The sequence below is a fragment of the Acanthaster planci genome, unplaced genomic scaffold (genome assembly GCF_054643075.1).
Source record: "Acanthaster planci isolate LZ-2023a unplaced genomic scaffold, COTS_SCS Contig23, whole genome shotgun sequence".
In the NCBI taxonomy this organism is placed as follows: Eukaryota; Metazoa; Echinodermata; class Asteroidea; order Valvatida; family Acanthasteridae; genus Acanthaster; species Acanthaster planci.
In genome coordinates this window covers 53,735-76,252 of record NW_028257647.1, presented here as the reverse complement: position 1 = coordinate 76,252, position 22,518 = coordinate 53,735, and the positions used below count along the sequence as shown (strand labels likewise).

At 40.2% G+C, this 22,518-nt stretch overlaps 2 protein-coding genes across 9 annotated transcripts in view; one reads left to right on the top strand and one right to left on the bottom strand.

Moving 5' to 3' along the window:
* The window catches only part of LOC147795460 (immunoglobulin superfamily member 22-like), a 32,979-nt gene extending 20,944 nt beyond the window's left edge, over window positions 1–12,035 (top strand). The window contains exons 2-5 of the mRNA XM_087131870.1: window positions 9,543–9,657; window positions 9,947–10,266; window positions 10,598–10,865; window positions 11,262–12,035. Of these exons, the coding sequence (XP_086987996.1) occupies window positions 9,543–9,657; window positions 9,947–10,266; window positions 10,598–10,865; window positions 11,262–11,701 (1,143 nt within the window). The 3' untranslated portion in view covers window positions 11,702–12,035. The remainder of the gene's footprint in view (window positions 1–9,542; window positions 9,658–9,946; window positions 10,267–10,597; window positions 10,866–11,261) is intronic.
* The window catches only part of LOC147795459 (uncharacterized), a 72,358-nt gene that overhangs the window by 36,996 nt on the left and 12,844 nt on the right, over window positions 1–22,518 (bottom strand). For 5 of the 8 annotated variants that reach the window (XM_087131872.1, XM_087131876.1, XM_087131873.1 and 2 more), the window contains one exon: window positions 7,618–7,808. The exons of 1 other annotated variant lie outside the window; for it this stretch is intronic. The gene's annotated coding sequence lies outside the window, so the exon portion shown is untranslated. Of the gene's footprint in view, window positions 1–6,862; window positions 6,977–7,186; window positions 7,208–7,617; window positions 7,809–22,518 lie in introns of those variants that run through there. 2 more of the 8 variants (XM_087131874.1, XM_087131877.1) reach the window with 2 other exon arrangements.

Below are 22,518 nucleotides of genomic sequence, written 5' to 3'. Positions count from 1 at the left end.
AGGACTTGTTGCAAGGGAAATTTTTTTATTTAGGCAAGGAGAACACCAAAGACGAGCAATATTGCTGACAGCCTTTCTAAGTTTATTGTTTGGAGATAAAGAACGATAGCAGCGTTGCAGAGTCAGAAGACATTAAACAACGTAAAAATGCTGTAAAATCAAGATGTATACGTCTTCTTTCATTTTCAAAAGAGCCATCAGGTAGATACTTTAATAGCGGCCACGAGACAGGCCTATGAATGATAAACCAGCCAAAAATTACACTACGTCTAACATATAAAACGAGCAAGAACAACAAGGTAGAAACAAGACTGATCAGCTGGTCGCCTCTGGACAGGAGAAGCACTTGATGGTGAGCAGCCCGCAAGAGAATTCCCCGACAACAATCCCCTGCTTGCAGAAATAGAACATAATCCAGTCATTCTTGACAGCTACAGAGTTCGAAGTTGGAAATGGTGCACTTCCACATGACATCAGAAAGCGAGGCACAGAGAGGAAAAGCAACAAGTCATTGCATAAGACAGTTACCGGTATTGAAAAAAAAGTGACAACCCAGATCCCCAAAACTGTGACTGCTGATCCAGAGAAATTGCCAAAAGATTACGGCAGCAGAGGGAGAGTGTCATGGGCATTGCACGCCACATTAATTTTGGTGAGAAAGGATATTTTTTTACTATGTATGGCTTTAACTGTAGCCTGCAGAAAGGGGAAATAAATGAAAACGTGGCTGCTTGGAATGGCCTTCACGAAAGGCGACATAATTTCTATGTTGAAGATGATAGAATCTAGAGATGGATTTTCTCTGTATGATGACATTGTCCAGGTTAACTCTGCACTGCATTTCCATGTTTCCATGGAAATAATCGAGCATCTCCGACAATTATTGCCTGGTTTCTTTGCTCCTAGAAGACAAACTGTCACTGTGAAAGCTGAGATGAATGTAAGAGTTAGCTATTCATCATTCTAAGCACAGAGGTAGTGTTGCATCTTGTTTCAAACTTAAGTACTGATTGGAGGGTTGAGTATTGACAGGACACACTAGAACAATTTCTTGTCGCAAATAAAAATATCTAAGCCTGTAAAACAACGCAGGATAACAAAAGCATGCGTAGAAAAGGAAAAATATGCCAAGGGATACGACCTGGCATGCATCGGTGAATTCAAACAATACTACTTATAAATTCCCCACTTGACTGATCATGTTCATGCACGGTGGTATTGTTTGATAATAAATAAACAAACAGGAGTGGGTTTCGGCTCGGTAATTTAAAACCCACACTTTCTTTAATAGAATCCTTATTTCGTGGGATGGGCTGTGTACAAACATAAGGATAACAAAAGAAAAATGCTGAAATTGAAATTTCATTAAATACATTTCGATGGAACATTGAATATCAGTACCCATGCAACAATTGAATTACAAGCTAAGATGTAAGAAACGTTGAAAAGAGAGCATACATGTACATGAATATGGCTGTCACTGTTCAATGATTTTGTCATTTAGCAGTTCAACCATGGTCGTCAAAAAACGGACTTTTAAGACCAATACAAAACAGGGATGTTAGCACTAGTGCAACTATTGCTGGATAGTTTTTTGCATGTAATTTATATGAAATGTCACAACTGTACCTCCAAGTCTGAAAATTTCCTGTTTCGTGTATCTGGATGGTTGTTTCATTCATTTTGAATCTGAAAGATCACAAATAATTTAACAATGTTGACCGTGACAGAAACATCAGCTGAACTGTATGTTAAACAAGTACATGTAGTTAACTTAAAGAAATCTTTCATCGCCGTATCAATTTAAAATCTGCTTAATTTTTAATTTAGTTTGGGCATGTAAATTCAATAAAAACCTAATGTTTATGGTTTTCACTTTTGCTGTTCTATATTGACCGATAATTTTCATTATTTGGCAAAGGTAAACTTTAAGTGAAGTTTATTAAATCGTTTTCCCAGTAACAACATTGAAGTGCATGCTGGCGATTACAACGACAGACATTTTGAAACCATCTTCTTATCTAAGATGTTATAGCGGCATCATCATATCTCCTTTATATCACAGGTATATCAAGTATTATTTTCATATGTAGAAATGAATGTAATGTTAGAAATAATTGCGAAGAAAAGGGTACTTCTACAGGTTCAATTGAATTGTCACCTTGTATTAGGAATGCGCCACCTACTGAATAGAATGAAAATTCCACCCCAAACTCGCATTCCCTTTTTTTCCATCGGCATCTGGCCCCGTCTGACACGGTTAATCCGGTGAGACAATTCACTTCCCTTTCTCAGCCTATTTGCATCCCCTTTTTTCACCGGCAACCAGCTCTACCTGACACGGTTAATCCAGCAAGGCAATCCGCATCCCCTTTTTTTACCAGTAACCAGCCCAGTCTGACACGGTCGAACCGGCGAGGCAATTCGCATCCCTTTCTCAGCCCACTCGCATCCCCTTTTTTCACCGGCATTCAGCCCAGTCTGGCACGGTCAAACCGGCGAGGCAATTCGCATCCCTTTCTCAGCCCACTCGCATCCCCTTTTTTCACCGGCATTCAGCCCTGTCTGACACGGTTAAACCGGCGAGGCAAATCGCATCCCTTTCTCAGCCCACTCGCATCCCCTTTTTTCACCGGCAACCTGCCCCGTCTGACACGGTCAAACCGGCGAGGCAATTTGCATTCCTTTCTCAGCCCAGTCGCATCCCCTTTTTCACCGGCAACCAGCCCAGTCTGACACGGTCAATCCGGCGAGGCAATTCGCATCCCTTTTTCAGCCCATTCGGGTGATACAAAAAAGTTCAAAGACGTTTGGCATATTGTAACGAGTTTTGAAACTGATCGATCGATCGCTTTAGATCGAGAACCAATTTGAGAGATTCCCTAATGTTTACAAATTGTTGTTGCGCATCTAATCCTCTAGCCGGGGCTAATACGATGGTTTTGGTCTGTGCTTGCGCTCAACACGTACACATAAGCTCTGATCGATTCATTCACTGCAGTCAAGCCGGCGTTCGTCAAGTGAGTCGTTTTGGTATAAAATCTTGCCAAGCAAGTTTCCTATCGTCCGATTGTTCGTTGCAAGTCACTGTATAATGGCTTGGGTGTCCTAACGCTCTTGGGGGAACAGGAATGCCAAATCCCATGTAAGTCACATAAAGATATATGTATTTTCCGTGTCCTCCCAAGTCAAGTTTGTTGTAATTGCATCCGGGGACTGGTTTGCATCCATTTTCATAATAAAAAGTGGTACCTAATCCATTTGTGGTGGTGTCTCGTGCCTATCTAAACGATCAAGTCGAGTCAACATTAAACAATAAACACCCATCGTTAAACTTTCTAAGATTTTAGTTATTGTTCAAAGCGTCAAACATGTTATCTTTGGGGATGGGTATTTTGCAATCAAACAAGACCTTTCTAACCATGTAATACACATGGAAATTAAACAGAGCTAAAATGTATGAGTTTGAGTCATTGAGTACGTCCCATCCGACACCACAGGCCATAGTGGTACAATATACATGTACCCCAAAGTTGAGTTGGTTGTGATAAAACGACATAGGATCGCTAGACCAACGGTGTCCAAAGAAGTCCATTCTAACTCTAGGCACTTTGTAAGCATCTATTAAATTGGGAAACTTGGCAAAAAAGGTGTTGTTTTTGTTAACTTTAATCACGAGTTGACTGTAGTTGATGTCCATGCTTGCTTATTTAAAAAAGGTGTTAATTAAGTTTGATTTATTTATTTTGTTTGGTGTTTTTAAAATTACACATCATGAGTCAGGTTCACACTTAACTGAAAATGAGCAGACGTTTAAATTACAAGACTACATTGATAACTAGCAAGGTAAAAAAGTCATCAGAATTAAGTATCCACCCTGGATATTTTATCATTATAAATTCCACCAAAATTGATTGGCAAACTCAGAAAAATCTAGAGATGCTCTTTTAGTTATGGGATTTAATCGTTTAATCATGCAATGGCTACACTCCTGGGAAATATCTAGAGATGTTTTGCAACCTAGAGAGCGTAGTGGCATCGTCATTCTTCTTAGATTTTACAATGTTGATTGGTTTGAATTTGTTTTAAACGTCTTAGCCGGAACAAATTCCTCAAAAGCTGATTGAGAGAATTATGGAAGGGTGGTATCGACCATTGCGTTTGCCCAATTGCCAAGATAGCAAATGTGCAGTCTGATTGCAGTTGCAATATGTCAGGGCATTTTGAACAGTACACATGCAAGAACGGAACCCCGAGTGGTGGGCCAACAATGTACATATAAGTGCTCTCCTGAAAGGCAAAGCACTCAAAGTGTACTGTATTCTTGGCTAAGTTCAGATGAGTCAGCCAAATACAAAATGCTCAAGGAGATGTTACTCAAGCAATGCCACCTGAATGAGCATGCCTTTAGAGAGAAATTTCGGTTGGCAAACCCGAGAAAGAGGAAAGTGCACCACAGTTTGCAGTCCGTCTTGATAACCTACTGATGCGTTGGGTTGCTATGGCCAAAATACATGTGTACCTAAGATATACATGTACATGTATGACAGTCTGAAAGATTTACTCTTGCGGGAACAGTTCATGAATTGATGCAGTGATCTTTTCCTATAAGAGCATAAACCGGCATATGTTATGGAAATGGCCCAATTTGCAGAGCAGTATACGGATGCTCACAGCAGCTTTGCTCCCTTTATTGGGAACAGCAAACTGTACGGCCAATATTCAAATACATGTAGGTGGTTCCAATATGTAGATCAGAAGCAGATGCATAGTGCACTGTTTGCCAAATCATTCACACCTATCACCAACGCCAACACACCACGAGATGTACATGTATCATCAAGTGTTTTGTATGTGGCAAACCGGGTCACATAGCGCGTAACTGCTGCAGTAAGTTTAAAGAAATTGAGAAAGTCGCTATAACGTGATAGCTTCAGCAATTACTGGCCTTTTTGAGGCTGAATGTGACATGGAGCAAAACACACAGAAAGCCACGAAATCTAGAGAAAGTGGTCCACCTAGTGCAACAGAAACTGTAGCTTATACATGTACATGTATATCGACCTTGCCTGATTTCACGCCACTCATTGAATGTTGTACACAAGAGGGTTACGCAACATTGATGTGCAGATACGGACTCCCTGTAATGAGCGCGGCATGTAAAAACTCAGATTGTTCTACGAACAAAGTCACAGACGGATTGGGTTAACAACATCAAATGTTAAGTTAATGTATATGCGACGGCGGCTGTAGCTCAATAGTCATAAAACATGACCTTGTTCCCGATAAACAACTCACTGGTGCCGAAAAGTCGTGTATTCTTGTCGATGTAACTGTTCGCGTATCTCCAGTCGCAAGAATTAAATTAGACTCATTCTATTTCGTTGGCTGGACTGACGCGCTTGGCATGAGACAAACAGTGTACGACGTCATATTAGGTAACATAACAGGTGTCAGATCACCGAATAATCCTGACCTGCTCTGGCAATGTGGTGTCTCTTCAAACACTCAATTTGGAGATAGACCACAGGAGCGTCGATACTATGTCATGTGCAGTAATGACAAAAACACAACGAGCTGCGCAGGATAGACCATTAAGGAAACTTAGGGTACCTGAAAGTATTCCAGACATCTCGAAACCTGAAATTATGAGCGAACTACATGTAGCTAATGATCCGTCGTTGGCCCATATACGAGAACTTGCAGAGAAGGGCAATCAGAAATGCAACAAATACGGATCAACTTCCACTTTCTACTGGCTTGACGGTGTGTTGTATAGGAAGTTTGAATCCCCCACTTTCCAATATGGAGATGTGAGTCCTCAACTTGTAGTTCCTATTAAATATCGAGTCAACGTAATTAACTTTGTAGCTCACGAAATATTGTCGTTCCTACGACATATGTCAATGGACTATTCCAAAGGCAAAGTGACCAAGGTACATGTACCACTGGGAGACATGCCCCTTATAGATATGCCATTTAAACTTGTGGCTGTGGACATTACAGGCCCCCTTCATCCCAAATATGACAGAGGGGATCATTTCATATTGACCCTGATTGATTACGCGGCATCCAAAAGCCGTTGCTCTACCTACATGTACCAGTAGTATTGAAACTACCAGGGTAGTATATGTACATGTAAATGTATTCACACGAGTCAGCTTCCCAACTGAAATTCTTTCCGATCAGGGATCACAGTTTACATCAGATCTCATGAAAGAAACGAGTAGGCTCTTGTCAATAAAACAGATGATCACTACTCCATTACATCCTTTGTGCAACCGTTTGGTTGAACGCATGAACGGTGTACTTAAACTAATTTTGAAACGGCTTCACGCAGAATAGCTGCGCGATTGGGATCGCTATCCTGGACCTCTCCTCTTTGCATATCATGAAACCCCTCACTCAAGCTTGAAATTTGCACCCTTCAAAGTACTTTACAGTCGCACAGTCCATAGTCCGATAGCTATATTACACGAACTTTGGACGGGTAAAGTTGAAAGTTCCAAAGTTAAAACTACACACCAACATGTTCTCGATCGCTGCGAGCGTCTAGAAAAGACATGGGAAATTGCACAGCAGAATTTGCAAATGTCGGTAGATGTGAACAAACACTGCTACAATGCAAAAAGTTGAGCCCAAAGTTTCAATGGCGGTGGCCTCGTATTACTACTCCTACATACTGACCAAAACTATGGTGGAAGGGTCCTTTCCCTGTACTAGCCAAAGTCGGAAACATTGATTACCGTATAGATCTTGGCGATGGTACAGTCAAGACCTTCCATGCCAACATGCTGAAGTGGTATGTGAGAAGGTTAGTTGAGCATGAAACAAAATGAAAAACAAATGAATGAAAACGTACTTGAACGCGTGTGTGTGGGCGTCACTGAAACCGAACAGAAGCCATGAGAGTAGGAACCAGATGCCGAAAGGAAGACGGACAATGAAGATATTATTATGATGTCACCATTGGAAGCTAAAGAAACAGTAGATGATATCAAAATAACTGCCGAGACAGCAGGCCAAAAAAAAAAAAAAAAAAAACAGTTCAGTGTTTATTTTTTCCTCTACAGCCAATAGAAAGTGCTATACACACAACCATGACAACTCAAGGTACATGTACATGTACACGTACATACAATGTACGTGTACATGTATGTACATGTACATTGATACTCCATTGTACCTTTTTACTGTATTTCTCCTTAAAGTAGGGTTACAATATTGAGTATGGAACAATTCAAGAAAAAACACTGACATTAGACATTGTTATTCTGACATGAAACTAAACCTGAAACTAACCAATATGAAATGAAATTTGACATCCACAGTCATACATGTACATGCAAACTGGTACTTATTTAGAGTCAGAATTTGAAAAGTGGTAAATATAAAGTTGAAAAATAGTTGAATATTTTCAAAATTAAAAAGAAACTAATTCATTTGGCTTCCCTTTGGTCAGATATAAGTACATGTACATGGTGTGAATTTGAATTCAGTGAGTAAGCAACAAATAAACGTGGCTGTGCACATGCACATGTATGCAAGCATGTACATGTATTACAGCGACATAAAACTTTCTTGAGACAAGACAAAAATGGCCTGATAGAAACTCACCTCTTTACTGCCTTAATGAATTTCCTGCTCCGTCGGTCAACTGTTCATCAGCACACCCCATCAACTTGAATGGTGTCCTTTAGTGACCACCAGATGAGTGACAAAGTGGAATGGCTGGGCATGGTGTATCTGCTGGCTCCCTCCCAAGACAGCACAATGGTGTCAGTAGACCAGCGTTCTCACCGCAGTGCCTGAAAAGAAACAAAAGAAAAAAGCAACTTTGATCAACTGATTGTGGATAATTTCCACACACATGTACATGTACCCTGTATTCAACAAAAAGGCTTATATATCAGTATCTCCTTACTTCTCCAGAAACCAAACATTTCAGTCAGGAAGTTTATTAAAGGAAAAACCAGTTATTTCCAAATATAAAACTTTATCAAAGTCATCAAAAGAACACACCCATTTATGATGAATATATACCAAAGAAAGTGTGAGTGACCCGGTATGAATTAGAACATATTTGTTTTCTTTGAGCATAAAGGGTGGAATGTACAGCTGTGAATGGTTGGAGAAATGTGTAATGGAAGTTTCATTGATGCATGTAGCATACCCTTGTGGGGGTGCATAGGGTATAGGAGATTCACTTCACACTGGTCTGGCACAGGCTAGACACACTTTATCTTTATATAAGGATTGAATCCTTTTACTTCCATTGTCGCTGTTTGACCCGAATTTTATTCACGAATATACTAAGCAATATTTATTATTTTCTAAGCAAGTCAAAGACTTGGTTTAAACTGAAGGAGACCAGTTAGGTGCTGACAACCCCTCCTTGTCGGTCGAAAAAGCAACACTGTCCAGTACCATCAACAAGAGACAGAAATTGATTCATGTGGCTGATTCCAGCATGTACGGTTGGGCCATGGTTACGGAGTATGAGGAGCATCAACTGGCTGCACACCAAGATGATGACAAGATTACCCTTGCAGAAAATCAAGCCGCCAGAAAGATTAAGCAGAAGAAAGCACTTTTCATCACTTTGAGCAGTCCCAATGTTACAGTGCTCAGGTCAACATGCCTCAGGGTTTTGGAGGAGCGTGTTTTGTGTGCGGGAGCTTCTCTAATTGGAAGGCCACCTGCCCCAAGTACAAAGACCAAAGTAGATGTTCAAGCTCAAAACAGTAAAGTTAAGTGCAATTCCGATGTTGAGTTGTATTCTGATTCTATTCAATTTGATGTTGGTGATAGTTAAAATGAATATGAAGAAAATCCAGGCATCGATCTTTTCCATAAGGGTTGATGGTTGTCTTAAAAAGCATAAGGCCTTTTAGGATCTAAAACACCCACCAGAATTTCTTTCCAATGTAGTGAACAAAGGTTATGTTTCCCACTAATAACAAAACAGCGATTTTGTTTCAGAGGCATTTTCTGAGTTTAATATCAGTAGGTACCACAAAAGTGTTTCAGAGTAAGCTCAGAGTTGTGAATCCACTGACAGTACATATATCTATCCATACCGATAGCAAAAAACAGCTCATCCTAGGCTTTAGAATGGTCAATAATATACTGCACTTTTCTTCCTTGAGAAAGGTGGGCGCATGTTCACGTAAGAATTAAAATCAGGCTACCACCATGTAGATATTTGTCGATCCCATCGAGAATTTCTTGGTTTTGCTTAGAAAATGGCAAATTGTTACCTGCAAAAAGGGCGATGCATTCGAAAAAGTCTGGCTTGAAGTGGACCCGACTTGGCTGGCATTACGTTGCTGAGTTTGCTGCGAAATCAAAGACAGTGGCTCGCAGAAGGATATTTTCTTGGCCGCATTGATCCAGCAAACTTGCCGCCGAAGACGACTTCTCCAAACAGCCGCAATTGTTAAAAGCGAGATTTAATTTTCTTTTTTTATTTTAAGGGGAGGGGAATTTTCTTCTTTCTTTCTTAGCGAGAATGCAAGAGATGATGTTTTTGGTTATCACAGGTTAGTCGGTTGTTGAGAGGCAGTGAGTACGAGTTCCGAGTTTCTGCTGTCAACCGAGCTGGAACTGGTAACCCGAGTGAGCCGTCACAGAGCGTCATCGCTGAAAATCCACCAGGTTGGTATCAGCTTATTAAATGTGTCCCAAGATGGACAATAAAGGCCTGTGATGATATTTATGCAGTAATGTGCAAATTTGCACAAGACTGGGAAAAAAGTTTCAAAGGAACAAGGCGTCATTTTCAAATGGCAGTCTCAATCTTGTAAATAGAAGTTTTATTTAGGATTTTTGGAAAGAATATGCAAACAAGAACGCAGTTGTAGCTTGCCTTGGTAATTTTGGTTCTATACTTTGTGGGTCATTGCAAACTGCCTTACCCTGTGGTTCTTTTTCCTCCTCTAAACAGTACCTCCCAAACTGAACCTAGATCTCAAGTACCAACGTGTGATCACTGTCCGTGCTGGCACCTCCTTCCGTGTTGAGGTCCCCTACAAGGGCACGCCGGTACCCACAATCAAATGGATGCACAACTCTGTCCCCATCGAGCGTACCCTACGCGTCAGCATAGAGACCAATGACTTTGGCACCGTCCTGAACACAAGGAACTCGGAGAGGGAAGACAGCGGTGATTATGTTATCACGGCTACCAACAAGGCTGGTGAAGCATCAGCGACTCTAACAGTCAAGGTGTTTGATAGACCAGGGCCTCCAGAAGGACCTTTACAAGTGAGTGTATTTGCTGTCTCAGTGTGCTGAGCATACTTGTGTGCGAAACAAAGCACCTGTAAGTGCACGCATTGATATTCAAATTAGACAACCTCAACACCTCCAAGATCATATCCTCATCTTTTCCACATTTTATCATACTTTAAACAGTAAGGCCAAATCCTGCACTAAAAGATTCTAGCAATTAAGAAATCAAACACGTGCAAAGATAGGTAATTAAATCTAAATGCATGAATTTTCTTGGATCAGTATACAAAAAACTACTGATGTATATAAAAAAATTTGTCATTCAGTGCCAATCACTTTCAAACACTTTTTTCGTTATTGCCAGGTTGTCCGTCTTGGCAGCAATGACGTCACTCTCTCCTGGAGCCCACCCTCAGACGACGGAGGCAGTCAGATTGTCGGTTACATCTTGGAGAAGCGTGAGGGCAGTATGCGCATGTGGAGCAAGGTATCAGCAGCGCTGACGGAATGCATGCACCGAGTCATCGGACTCACTGAGGGGAATGAGTACCAATTCCGAGTCCGAGCTGAGAACAAGTCCGGTGTGAGTGAGCCCCTAGAAGGAGAAAAGGTCATTCCTAAAGGGGACTATGGTAAGTAATCATCTGGTTATCTGTGAAATACTTTTCATATGTAATGCAATATGTTATATCACGTATTCGATGTGTGACAATTAGTGTTTCTCATTGATGTGTTGTCTTATGGCATTGTGTGAAGTATAAAATAATCTTCAACCCTATCAGGTTGTGGTATGTTTTTCAGTTTTGGCATGCTGCTGAATGTAATGGGATCAACAATAGTGAATAATACAACAGCTAGAAAGAAATTTCCTTTGTTCACTCCAAGGATTAGCAAAATTCAAGAGAAAAATTGGCCATTACTTGACATGTTATATTTAGCACGGGCAGGATAAACTTGATTGTGAAAAAAAATGTGTCTTTTGAATTTTTGAGTATTTATAAATATTTGACTGGTACTTATTTTTGCAGAGGTACCAGGCAAGCCGGGACCAGTCTCCATCTCCAGTATCCATGGCGATGCTGTCTCCCTCAATTGGTCACCCCCATCCAAGGATGGAGGGGCCCCAATTGGCGGCTACATCATTGAGAAACGAGACAGGGCTAGTGACACCTGGAGCAGAGTCAACGCGGCTCCCATAAGCAAGGGCGATGTATTCCAACAAAAGGAGAAGAAAGGCCGTGCAGCGGAGCCCAAAGCGGGAGGCTTTGTCGAGCTTTGTGAGCGTGGATTCCAGCAGGGACTTGTCTTTATCCTGGTATTTGCCTTAGCAGATGTTTTTCCAGAATCAGCAGAGAATTTGTCTTTGGCTGTGTCGAGAAGGTCTGGAACTGACAGGAAATTCTTGAAATCTTCAAGGGAAATGATAAAATGCTGTCGCTTGTTTAGGAAGGGCACACCGTTGCTTTGACTTAACATGGGACTTGAAGATTTCTACAAATGAGCGGTCAAGCAGGAGTTCAGGAAAAATACGTCCCATAGACTCTATTTGAGCTGCATGGTGTTTGAACGAGCCATGGCTAGAGTCGTCTTTGGGCGGAGTGGCTGATGGCAGGCCGAGCACTTGAATCATGTCCTGCTGAAGGAGCCAGAGGCGGCCTTCAGACGGAGTGAGGGTATTAACGGAACCAACTTCATCCTCGACTGAAGAAAATGCTGGTTGTGCAGCTAGAGACAGAGCCATACCTCGCTCTGAGGCACGGGGCCCTCATGGGGGCGGCTCCACTCTGACAGCTCGGAAACGCCCTGCTGTTGCGAGTCTGGTGTAGAACCCCGTCCCGTGTCATGTTGACTTGCAGCCGAAGGAGGTGCCAGGAACGGGTCCAGAGCGATGGAAGCCGGTGGTGGTCTGTCATCTACATGTACACGACGAGCGATAGAAGTCAGGGCTTCATTAATGGATAGAAAGGCCGACATCCATTGCTCAGAATTAGACCCATGATCAGAGTGGTGTCTCTTCTTAGATTTTGAAGAACTCGATGAAGGGGGAAACGTTTGCATTTCCCGGTAGCAGGTGACCTGACAGCGGAGTTAGTAGATGGGGCGGTGGGTGGCGGAAGACCTGGGAGCATTCCCGGTCAAAGTCAGTGGGAACTGTAGAGTTCCAGGTGGGAGGACCAGGAGAGATAAGGTCCGATGACCTGGTGATGCCCAGTTGAAAGTCCAAGCCTTGAATGGGCTTTGGCGGTTTGAAGCCCCGGCAGTGTAAAAGCCCAAGAGGCTCCGCACAGCCCGACAAAGAATTGCCCGGCTGCGGGGTATCTTGACTCAGTGGTGCACTAGGCGGGGCGGGTCCTGGCATTTGCGGGGAGCCCAACCCGGTGGCTTCGATACCTGGACCGGAAGGAGTATGCCCGGAAACCGCCGGAGAAGTAGTCTTCTTGGATGACGTTGAACGGCGGGTGTTCTTCGGAGTCGCCTGGGGGAGTGCTGAATGGTACCCCGCATGGGGTCCTCTTTGCCATGGCGGTCGGAGGGAGTCAACCGACTAAGGCCTAGAATTAACCAGTAAGGTAGGCACGGGCGTAGCTGAGTAGAACCTCATAGTACTGACAGTAAACACCTGCAGGGTGTACATGTACATAAGAAAAACACAAAACTATACAAAAGAAAATACTCTTAATCAACAGGTAAAAATTCAAGGTACAGTAATACTTTATTTACAAAGGTGATCAAATTGACACAAGACCGTGTAGCGAAAATGGAAGCTCGAAAATCGAAGATGCCTCGAAAGACACGTCTGTTACGTTACGGCGCTGAGAAAAGAAGGACAATCATGGCGGCGAAACCGCGTCACATTGTGGGAGGTCAGGGTGCACTACATAAGATGAAATCCTTTCAGCGAACAATAATACATGTAGGTGCCTGGGAAAATTGCATATGTAGTGACTGTTTGGGTAGGTAGAGCGCAGTAGACTGGCAGACATAACAGGTACAAACCAGCACGCACTTTTCGACTTTTAACTGTATACGCTCGGCAATGAAGGAGAAGTGTGACGTCAGCCAGCGTGACGTACGCAGCGTCTGATTGCTGGGGGTACATGTAGCTGCCACTGCTGGGAATGAGCCAAATGCCGTGCGCGTAGCACATTGCAGGTCCACTGGTATCATAAACACTCTAACCTCCCCTTGCCCAAAGGGGGCTCTTGGGAACAGTATTAATTTCAAAATCTGTTATTTTTATGCATGCTACAGATGGCAACTGGACATATCAATTTCACATCAAGAAACAGACTGACATGCCATGATAAAAAGTCACTTCTTTTTGAGAAAGTTTGCTGGAAATGAAAGGACAGGCTCTCTGACCTTCAGTTTACACACATGTACATGTAGATGTTTCAGTTGTAAGACAAATTGCATTACCAGAGATCATGTGCATGTTTTCTTCAAAGATTTGAGCAGCAATGGCCTTAACAATGCAACAGACCAGAACGAAAAGCATTGTCCGAGCAGTGTCTATTCCCTGCCTAGATATACAACAACAAGGAGCTTTCTATACCAATCACCTGATAAAAATAATTCAGTATTTAGAAATTTCCAGTAAACAATTCTCAGAAATTAGTAATGATATGCACCTTTGACCAAAAAACACTGCTGCATATGATGTCACCCGGGAGGAAATTGCTGTTATGTACTTTACAATTAAAATTTTCTCAGAGAAAGTGCTTTTAGTATAAGTCATAGCATGGAAAATCCCCAGCAGTAAGTACAAAGTTTCTGGGAATCCCAGGATCAGCAATGACAGTACCCGGTAGGCAGAAAAAAAAAAATAATCCCATTGAGTGCCACTTTGAGAAAACAGCATCATAAAACAGTGAGAGATGTACATGTACCGGTACATTGTTAAACCTTTGGACATGAGTTGCAGGGGTTGGTGAAGTGAATCCTTCTGGGAAATGACATAAGGTCTCACCACGATCAGACATGCTCACTGGATGCTTGAGAGTGCATGGAAAATGTTAAATCTGTCACCCAGTGACAACCCTTCCTCTACTTTGTGATCCTTTTGGCGAGATATCTCAAAATCAGGAGGTATTAATAATATCAATATTAGGACTAAATTTGGCTCAAAATGGATGATGAAATGGAATCAGAAACCTCATGGGACCAACCGTCACGGTCTAAACCAATATCCCATAATGACCCTCTCAATAATAATGATCAACCTAGATCACCACTAGACAGATTAATTAGTCAAGCTCAGAATGAATCACAACCTCAAACTAAAAGCCGTAAATGACCAAAACACATCACACAGTGATGTCTACACAGACTCAGACCTCCACAAATATCCCAACCTACATGTACATGTATGTCACTTTACCCAGAGCCAAAATACCAAGAGGCAACCTATCAGTACACTAGTCATCATCAATTTCCTAGATGTCAAACTTGCTAAAGGGCAGTTCCACAGAAACATCAACCTCTGGGCCAAAATTTCAAACTGGTCCATACTTTCATGTACATGTATACTTTCATGAAACATACTTCATTTCTAACAACATTTAAGAATTTGGTTTTTATATGATACTGAAAAATTGGTTTTAAATACCGAGAAATTGGGGAAAATATTTCCCCTCTGAAAGATTTTCCGGTTTTTTTAGCCTGATAATTTTTTGTTCCAGTTTTGTTACAGTTTGAAGAGTGCCCCAATAAGTAAACAATGAGAGAAATGAATTTTCATTTTCTTTTTGAAATTCTATGTAATGTCTTATTTTACATGTATAACACTTACTTTTTTATGTACATGTACGTCCGACACCAAAATGACATAGTTTTTTAGCCCCTCAGTGAAAACTTTAGCAAAAGACTGCCAAATTTACAATACAAAGCACAATGAGTTCATTCTTTCTAGACATCAGCTTAACTCCCCCAATTATTTTTTCAAATATTGAAAAATTGTGGAATCAATTGTGTACGTCCGACACCCTGTACATGTACGTCCGACACTGTCCTGAAGAACCATGCATTGCTGGCAATGCAATGCTTTTACACTGTACAGAAACCACTACCACCTCATTTGCATACACGGATATGAGGCCCCAACATTTTGTAAAAGTACCAAATACATGTAGGCTTCACTTTTGTTTTTTACTAATTTGCATAAATTTGACTACATGTATTTGGACATACACATCCTAATAAGGTTATAATTAGGGCCCAAAGCCATTCCACATGTGTCATGTATAGACAAACATGTGCTTTGCATGTATTCAGAAGTAAGTCATGTCAGCGTGAGCTTTGATGAAGACAAGTAAAGTTCTAGGTGTTGTATGCATGTATTGGTACATGTAATCCACATCAAGAAAGAAGAATTGTCAAAGACTAAACAAAGGTGTGTTTTTAATACCTTTGTTCAAGGTACATGTGAAATCAATTGGTTTCACTTGGTGTTGCTTGAGGAATTAAAGGGGGGCTTTCCCCCCAACAATCAGGAAAAGAGCAGCCAATATCCGGAAAAAGAGCAGCCAAAAGGTTTGTATCAACTTAAATAGATTTTATTTTCTGTATTTTTTTGTGAAAAGAGGTCAGATGGCATTGTAAAAGGGAAGATTTTAATGGATAGTCAATGGGTGATTTTTGGGCTTTGTAGCGGACCGCTTGGATGGTTTCGTGTGAATCGTGTCCATGTTTAACGAACGGAAGAAAAAAAATAGTAAACATCTGAAGTCCCTCTTGAAAGTGCAAAACGACAAATAATTTACACTTTTTAAGCTAAAGTCCATCACAAAAATGAACAAACTTAAAGAATAGCCTTGCCAAGTTCACGAAATCATCAGTGTTTCACGTTCGTTACACACCGGCACTTTCGACTTTGCCCCATTCGTATTAAAATTCGCCCCATTTGTCATCCAATAGTATGGGGGCGAGTTCGCAGTGAATTAAAAGTAAATGGAGCGAAGTTGATGTAACACGTAGGCAAGTGATGTTTACACTGATAGGGGAACTTGCCTTTGTGGAACCCCTGGGGTCTTGTTAGAGTTTTTTTTTATGTTTCTACAAATCAAGCCACTGCCGGTTATGTTAAAAAATTGTTCTATTTAAATTTTATTTTTCTTCTATCTTATTTCAGAAGCCAGAAAGGAGAAAAAGATTCAATGGTTGGATAAGATTATATGTCTGTAGATTCACATGTCCTTGTGAAAGAAGCTTTAGTAGTAATTAAATCAAAGATTATTCGATTTCAACCATTCCTGTTGCCATTTCTGTAATTTCAGGACCCCACAAGAGCCTGCCGATCGCCAGCTCACTGCAGGGGATATAGTTGTCGTCGCATTTGAGGATGCATGGTATCCAGGTGCCATCAAGCGCATCATTAGTGATTAACTGGCAGTTATATACTGCATGGATTGTCCAAATAAATATACATGTAAGCAAAGTTTTGTTTGGGAAAAAGATCTGACCGTTAACAGGAAATTCATTCTGTGTGTTGTTAATCCAAGTTCACTTATTCCAGATCCATCTTTGCGTTACTTTCACTTGGACAGCAAAGAAGTAGGTAAAATTAATGCACTATACAGTGTCTATGCTAATAAGTATTTTTAATCATTTATTGCCAAAAGTAGTTTTGTCTAAGTACATGTATGTCATCAGAGGTTTGTCTAAGGTCTGTAGTCAAAAGTTCATCAGTTTTTCAGCAAAGATGAGTCACCCAGGTGGCACGAACTGAATAAATTCAATGAAATTCATTTAATGAGATGTACCATGTTCTTCAGATGGGATCGTCAGTGTATAGCCTCCACAATGAAATACAGTTTTTAAGAAACAAGATTAGAATGAAAAATGAAATAGTCATTGACTCAATTTACTTGTTCCTCAGAATTGTTTAATGTTGGAAATGGTGCACATTTAAATATACATACATGTACTTAAGTTCACAATGTCAAAGATTTCAACTTCTGTGAAGCTCATGTGCAACCTTCTTGCATGCATATAGGGCATCTAAAAATAGGCTGAAGTGGCTTATCAGATATGTAGATCACAGAGATGCTCCCAAGAAATGAAAAAGCATGTGCATGTATTAACACCTGCACATAGTAACATAGGCAATTTTCTGAAGGTGAGGCAACTGCCTTGAGGGCTCCAGTAAAGCAAGTCATAATAAACTTGTCACATGAAATGTTAGCTTTGATTCGAAATTTTTGGTGTCCGTGTCATTTTTGTAACTAACGTTAAACTACAGGACAAAGATCTTTGAAATTGAGGGTATCTGTTCTTTGGTTGTCAATGATAATGTCCTCTTTGAAGTACTTGCAAGCTTCGCAACCAGCTGTTTTCCTCAAGTCATCAAAATGCAAATCATTTAAAATTGTTGTGTGTGAAAAAGTACACTTGTTAACGCTAGTTACGGTGTCCACCTTATTAAGATATCGTAAAATTAGTAACAATTAACTTTTTTTTTTAAAGATGACTTTCAGAAAGGAGGAAAAGCTTATCCACAACAATACAACTCCACATTGTTTTTCTTTGACTTTTATTATTGCATGGTTGACTGCAAAGTGGACACCGTAACCAACGTTAACTTATGAGGCCCCCCTCTACAGAAAGCACTGCATGGAAGAAAATTTCTTGGGCCGATTATCTTCCCATTGCTATTTTCTGATAGAGGGTGGTCCATTGTCATAATTTAAAAGTAAATTAAACACCTTTCACTAGATTGAATTTTTACCTATGTGTCCCATTTTTGTTAGCCAGTATTGTGCCCTTACACATATGCTTTCCATGGCATATACATGTACAGTATCTATCATGAACATACAATGTAAGACTGTAGTTTTAAAAGCATTATGCCATTAGTCTTAAATTTCAGTGAAAAGGATAATCTAGCCCATTCCTTTGATTTGGCAATCATCTAAAAGGGTATATAAACATCTACTCATTTAGCTTCTTTTTAGATTTTACATGTGTACTATAACCTGTGAAGTGTGAACTGGAAATCTTTAAAAATTGCAGCTTAGTACACACACAGCATTTGTCATACAAAAATGTTTAACTTCATGTTCCAAGACCAAAAGACCTCACAGGTACATGTATGCAATTGTCTTTTAATTTGATTTATTTATCCAAAGGATTGTCAACTGTACAAAATTTTTTAGTTTAAATGTTTGACAGTACATGACTTGTTTAAATGAGCAAAATTTGCATAAATACTTCTAGACAATATTTTCCTTCATACTGTTTCACTGAATACCCCATCATCCATTCCTTTCTAGTTGCTTTTGATGATTTTTGTATGGCTTGGCATTTTTTTTTCGGTTCGGAAATTTACTAAAGCCTTGTGAAGGTATTTACTTTCTCTGAGTACATCCGACACCATGGTGTTATGAGTCAGTTTCTACAAGAATAATAATTCTGAGTGAGAAATTTTGTTATTAAATGAATGTACCAACTAGCTGATGTCCTTAATCAAAATCAAAATCTGCTTCAGGATTATAAGTATAATAACACACACTGCTGAAGTGCCCAAAATGTACATATACATGTACATGTACGTCTGACACCGTGGAACTGCCCTAATGCTAATTCAAGCCAAAGCTCTGAATAGTCTTATTGGTAATTTTGTGAAAGCACTGTGTGAGTGTCACCTAACTGGCTGATATGCAGTTAAGTCACTCTCTTTGCTCTATTAAGTTTTTATTAAGCTTTTACTACGAGTATACTTGTTTCTCGTTTGTGTTTGTGATTGAGCATCGTCTTGCTTTGATAAACTCTCTAAAACTTATACATGTATAATTGTTGATTCTACTGTCCTTTTTGTGAAATCCTCTGTTTGAGTGACTACAACATGTCAGCCATGTCACAATGCGTCTTCGGAAGAATCAACTCTTTTGTTCTTCGTATTTATGAAAGTACGGTATCAACGATTCACATCTGTGCCCTGGTACTCTATTATGGAACCGATGCAGTACTAATGGTGTGCTTGACTGTGCTTTCCTGAGTTCTTCGGATTTTACTAATACGGCGTAGTGTGTCGTCCATGATTGCCTTGGTTCATCATTGGTTGACTAGTTTCAAGTTATTTCTACTAACACTAACAATGTTGATGTTATAGGAATAACTGAAACTTGGCTGTCTCCTGATACCCCAAATCAATTGTATACCTTACAAAACTTTTCTGTTATCGAGGTAAAGGTGTGATGGTCACTCAGATGGTGGGGTGGTATTGTATACTAAACATCTTTTCAAGCCAAATTGTTGTCAGTACAGATTCCTAATGGAGTGGAGATCCTATGGTCAACAATGAAATCACCCCGACTGCCTCGCCAGATTTCATGTTTGATAGTCTGTATTGTGTACTATCCTCCTCGGAAAAATAATGCACAAGAATATATCGATCATATTGCTTTTACTATTGAGTCTCTTTAGTTGCAATATCCGGATGCTGGTATTTCTATAGCAGGAGATTTCAACGATTTAAATATTCAGTCAATTCTGGATCATAATGATTTTGCACAAGTTGTTAATTGCCCTTCATGGGGTGGTAACATATTGGATAAGATCATAACTAATTATGCCAATTTGTATACCGACATTGACGTCCATGCTCCACTTGGAACGAGCGACCACAACTGCATACTTTGGGTCCCCTATCAGGATACCCATTGTACAAACGTAATGTTACAAACAAAACTTTCTGTCCTTTCAAGGAAAGTGGGTTGAGATAATTTGGAAATTGGATAACCTATCATACATGGTGTTTTCAATTGGATGATCCTTCTGAGCAGTGTAGCATGTTACTTAATTCAGTCAAGGAAAAACTTAATACTTACTTGCCAACAAAAACGATCCGCCTGCATAGAACTGATAAACCTTGGATTTCCTCCCAGATTAAAGCTTGTATACGCCAGAGACAACAAGCTTTCAGAAATGGGAATCTTGTTTTATGGCGTCATCTTCGAAATAAAACAATACGTAGCATTTCTAAGGCTAAGGTGACCTACAGTACTTTAGTACCCGGGTTCGTAATTAAAAAACGACCAATTCCACTGCATGGTATAATCAGATTAAAATATTGACTGGTCGTGAGCAAGGTCCTAACCCGACTGTGATCCCTGGTATGGAATTTGGGGACACCCAACATCATTTTCGTTTGCTTGCCGATAGGATTAAGGAATATTTTTGTTCGGTGGCTTCAGATTTACCTCACCCTGACCAGCGTACTTTACTAACGTTCCTTCCAACGAATCAGGATGACTTACCAGAGATCCAACCTCACCAGGTATTTCGATCACTTAAACTTGGTAACTGGTGATGATTTAGCAGTGCGTATTATACACGAGTTCCCATATCAGTTGTGCTATCTGTTAACTCATAGTTTGAATACCTCATTTACAAGTGGTCAAGTGCCAAATCAGTGTTGATGTTCTGAGATTGTGCCAATCCCTAAGTCACATCCTGCAACCTTGGAGAACTTAAGACCTATTGCACTGACTAGCCACTTTGCGAAAATTGCGGAACCGGTTATTGCCAAGTGGCTTTTGGAAGATATAGAAATGAGTATAGACCAAAACCAACATGGGAACCGCCGCGGATTGTCGACTTCACATTACCTTATTGGCTTACTTCATGAAATTTACACAAATGCAGAAAATCCTAAGGCAACGTCTACAGTGGTCTTAACAGATTTCTCGAAGGCGTTTGATCACATAGACCATAATGTTATACATGTAGTTCAAAAATTATTTCAACTCAATGTAAGGCCTACTATTATTAGTTGGATTTTGATTTTTTGGATTGTCATCGTCAGTATGTTAAAAATTTCGGGACTACAAGTAGGTCTGAATGGAGTACAGTTCATGCTGGGGTACCTCAGGGTACCGAACTAGGGCCTATTCTATTTTCAATAATGATTAATGACGCATTTACCAATTCATCAATATCTGTCTTCAAGTACGCAGATGACTTAACCTTGGTAGATTGTTGGAGTTCCACATGACCGTCTGTTATTCAAGATGTATCGGTATTATAGGACTTGGGGATTGGTCTAATATCAATAATATGAGGTTAACACAAACAAATGCTAGAAAATGACAGTTTCCTTTTTGAAACAACCACGTTTATCAGTACCAATTTTAATTGGAGTTGATCAATTGAAGGAAGTTACTACTGCTAGGATCCTTAAAGTGGGAGGCACATGTTAATGAAATGATCAAGAAATGTAATGATAAATTATACATGCTAAGATGTCTTAAGCGTTTTGATGTAGCGGTGGCAGACATCATTACTACATGTATCTACATGTGTAAGGGTTGTAGTCGGCCAGTATTAGAATATGGTACCGTTGTTTTTAATGGAAACCTGTCAAAAGTCCATGTAAATAGGATTGAATTTATCCAAAAGAGGGCTTGTCTAATTATATTGGGGTGTAATTATTTTTCATACGATCCAGCTTTACAAGCGTGTGATTTACAGTCACTACAAAATAGAAGGGATAAATTGTGTACAGATTTTACACTGTCTTTGGAGAAAAGCGCAATTGGGACTAAATGGCTTTGTACAAAACAACCAATATCGTATGATCTGAGGAATACGGAGAAATATGTACAATACAGTAATAAAACTAAATGATTTCAAAATAGTGCAATACCTTCTACATGTATGATAAAAATTTTAAATGAGTTAATTGTTCTTAATATCAGTATTTGTGTTTTACGATTTAAGGTTTAATTTTTTATAATTATTTTGTAATATTTTAATGGTTTTTAAATTGTAAAAACTGTTCAATTCAGCCCAACGGCTGCCATTCATATTTTAATAAACCATAATGAATGAATGGATGAAGGACCAAGGGGGTATTACCGCTAGATGTCATACTCCAGCCCGGGCAAGAAATCTATAAGCCATGTGGCAACATGACCAATGGGCCTTAAAGTTCTACCAAATTTGCTAAATCAAAAGCCCAAAGCAAGACAGTTGGCACTGGAATCCCAATGGAATACCAGAAGCCTGCAAGAAACTGAGAGTTTGGAGGTTAAACGCCTGCTGTGCAGAACATATGGCCAACTGGAAAAAGTCTCTGTCTGCCTAACTTCAGTACACCCACTCTACCCGGCACATTCCAACTGGGATATGAAAACTTTTGCTTTTCGTATGCTTTTCTTTGCACTGCGTAGATTTTTCCACGACAGATCAGCCAACAACGTATACATGTACTTTTTCCACTGTGGTACTCAATGTATGCAGGCTGGTACTGGTACCCATAGCTGGAATGGTACACATGTAGCCTTG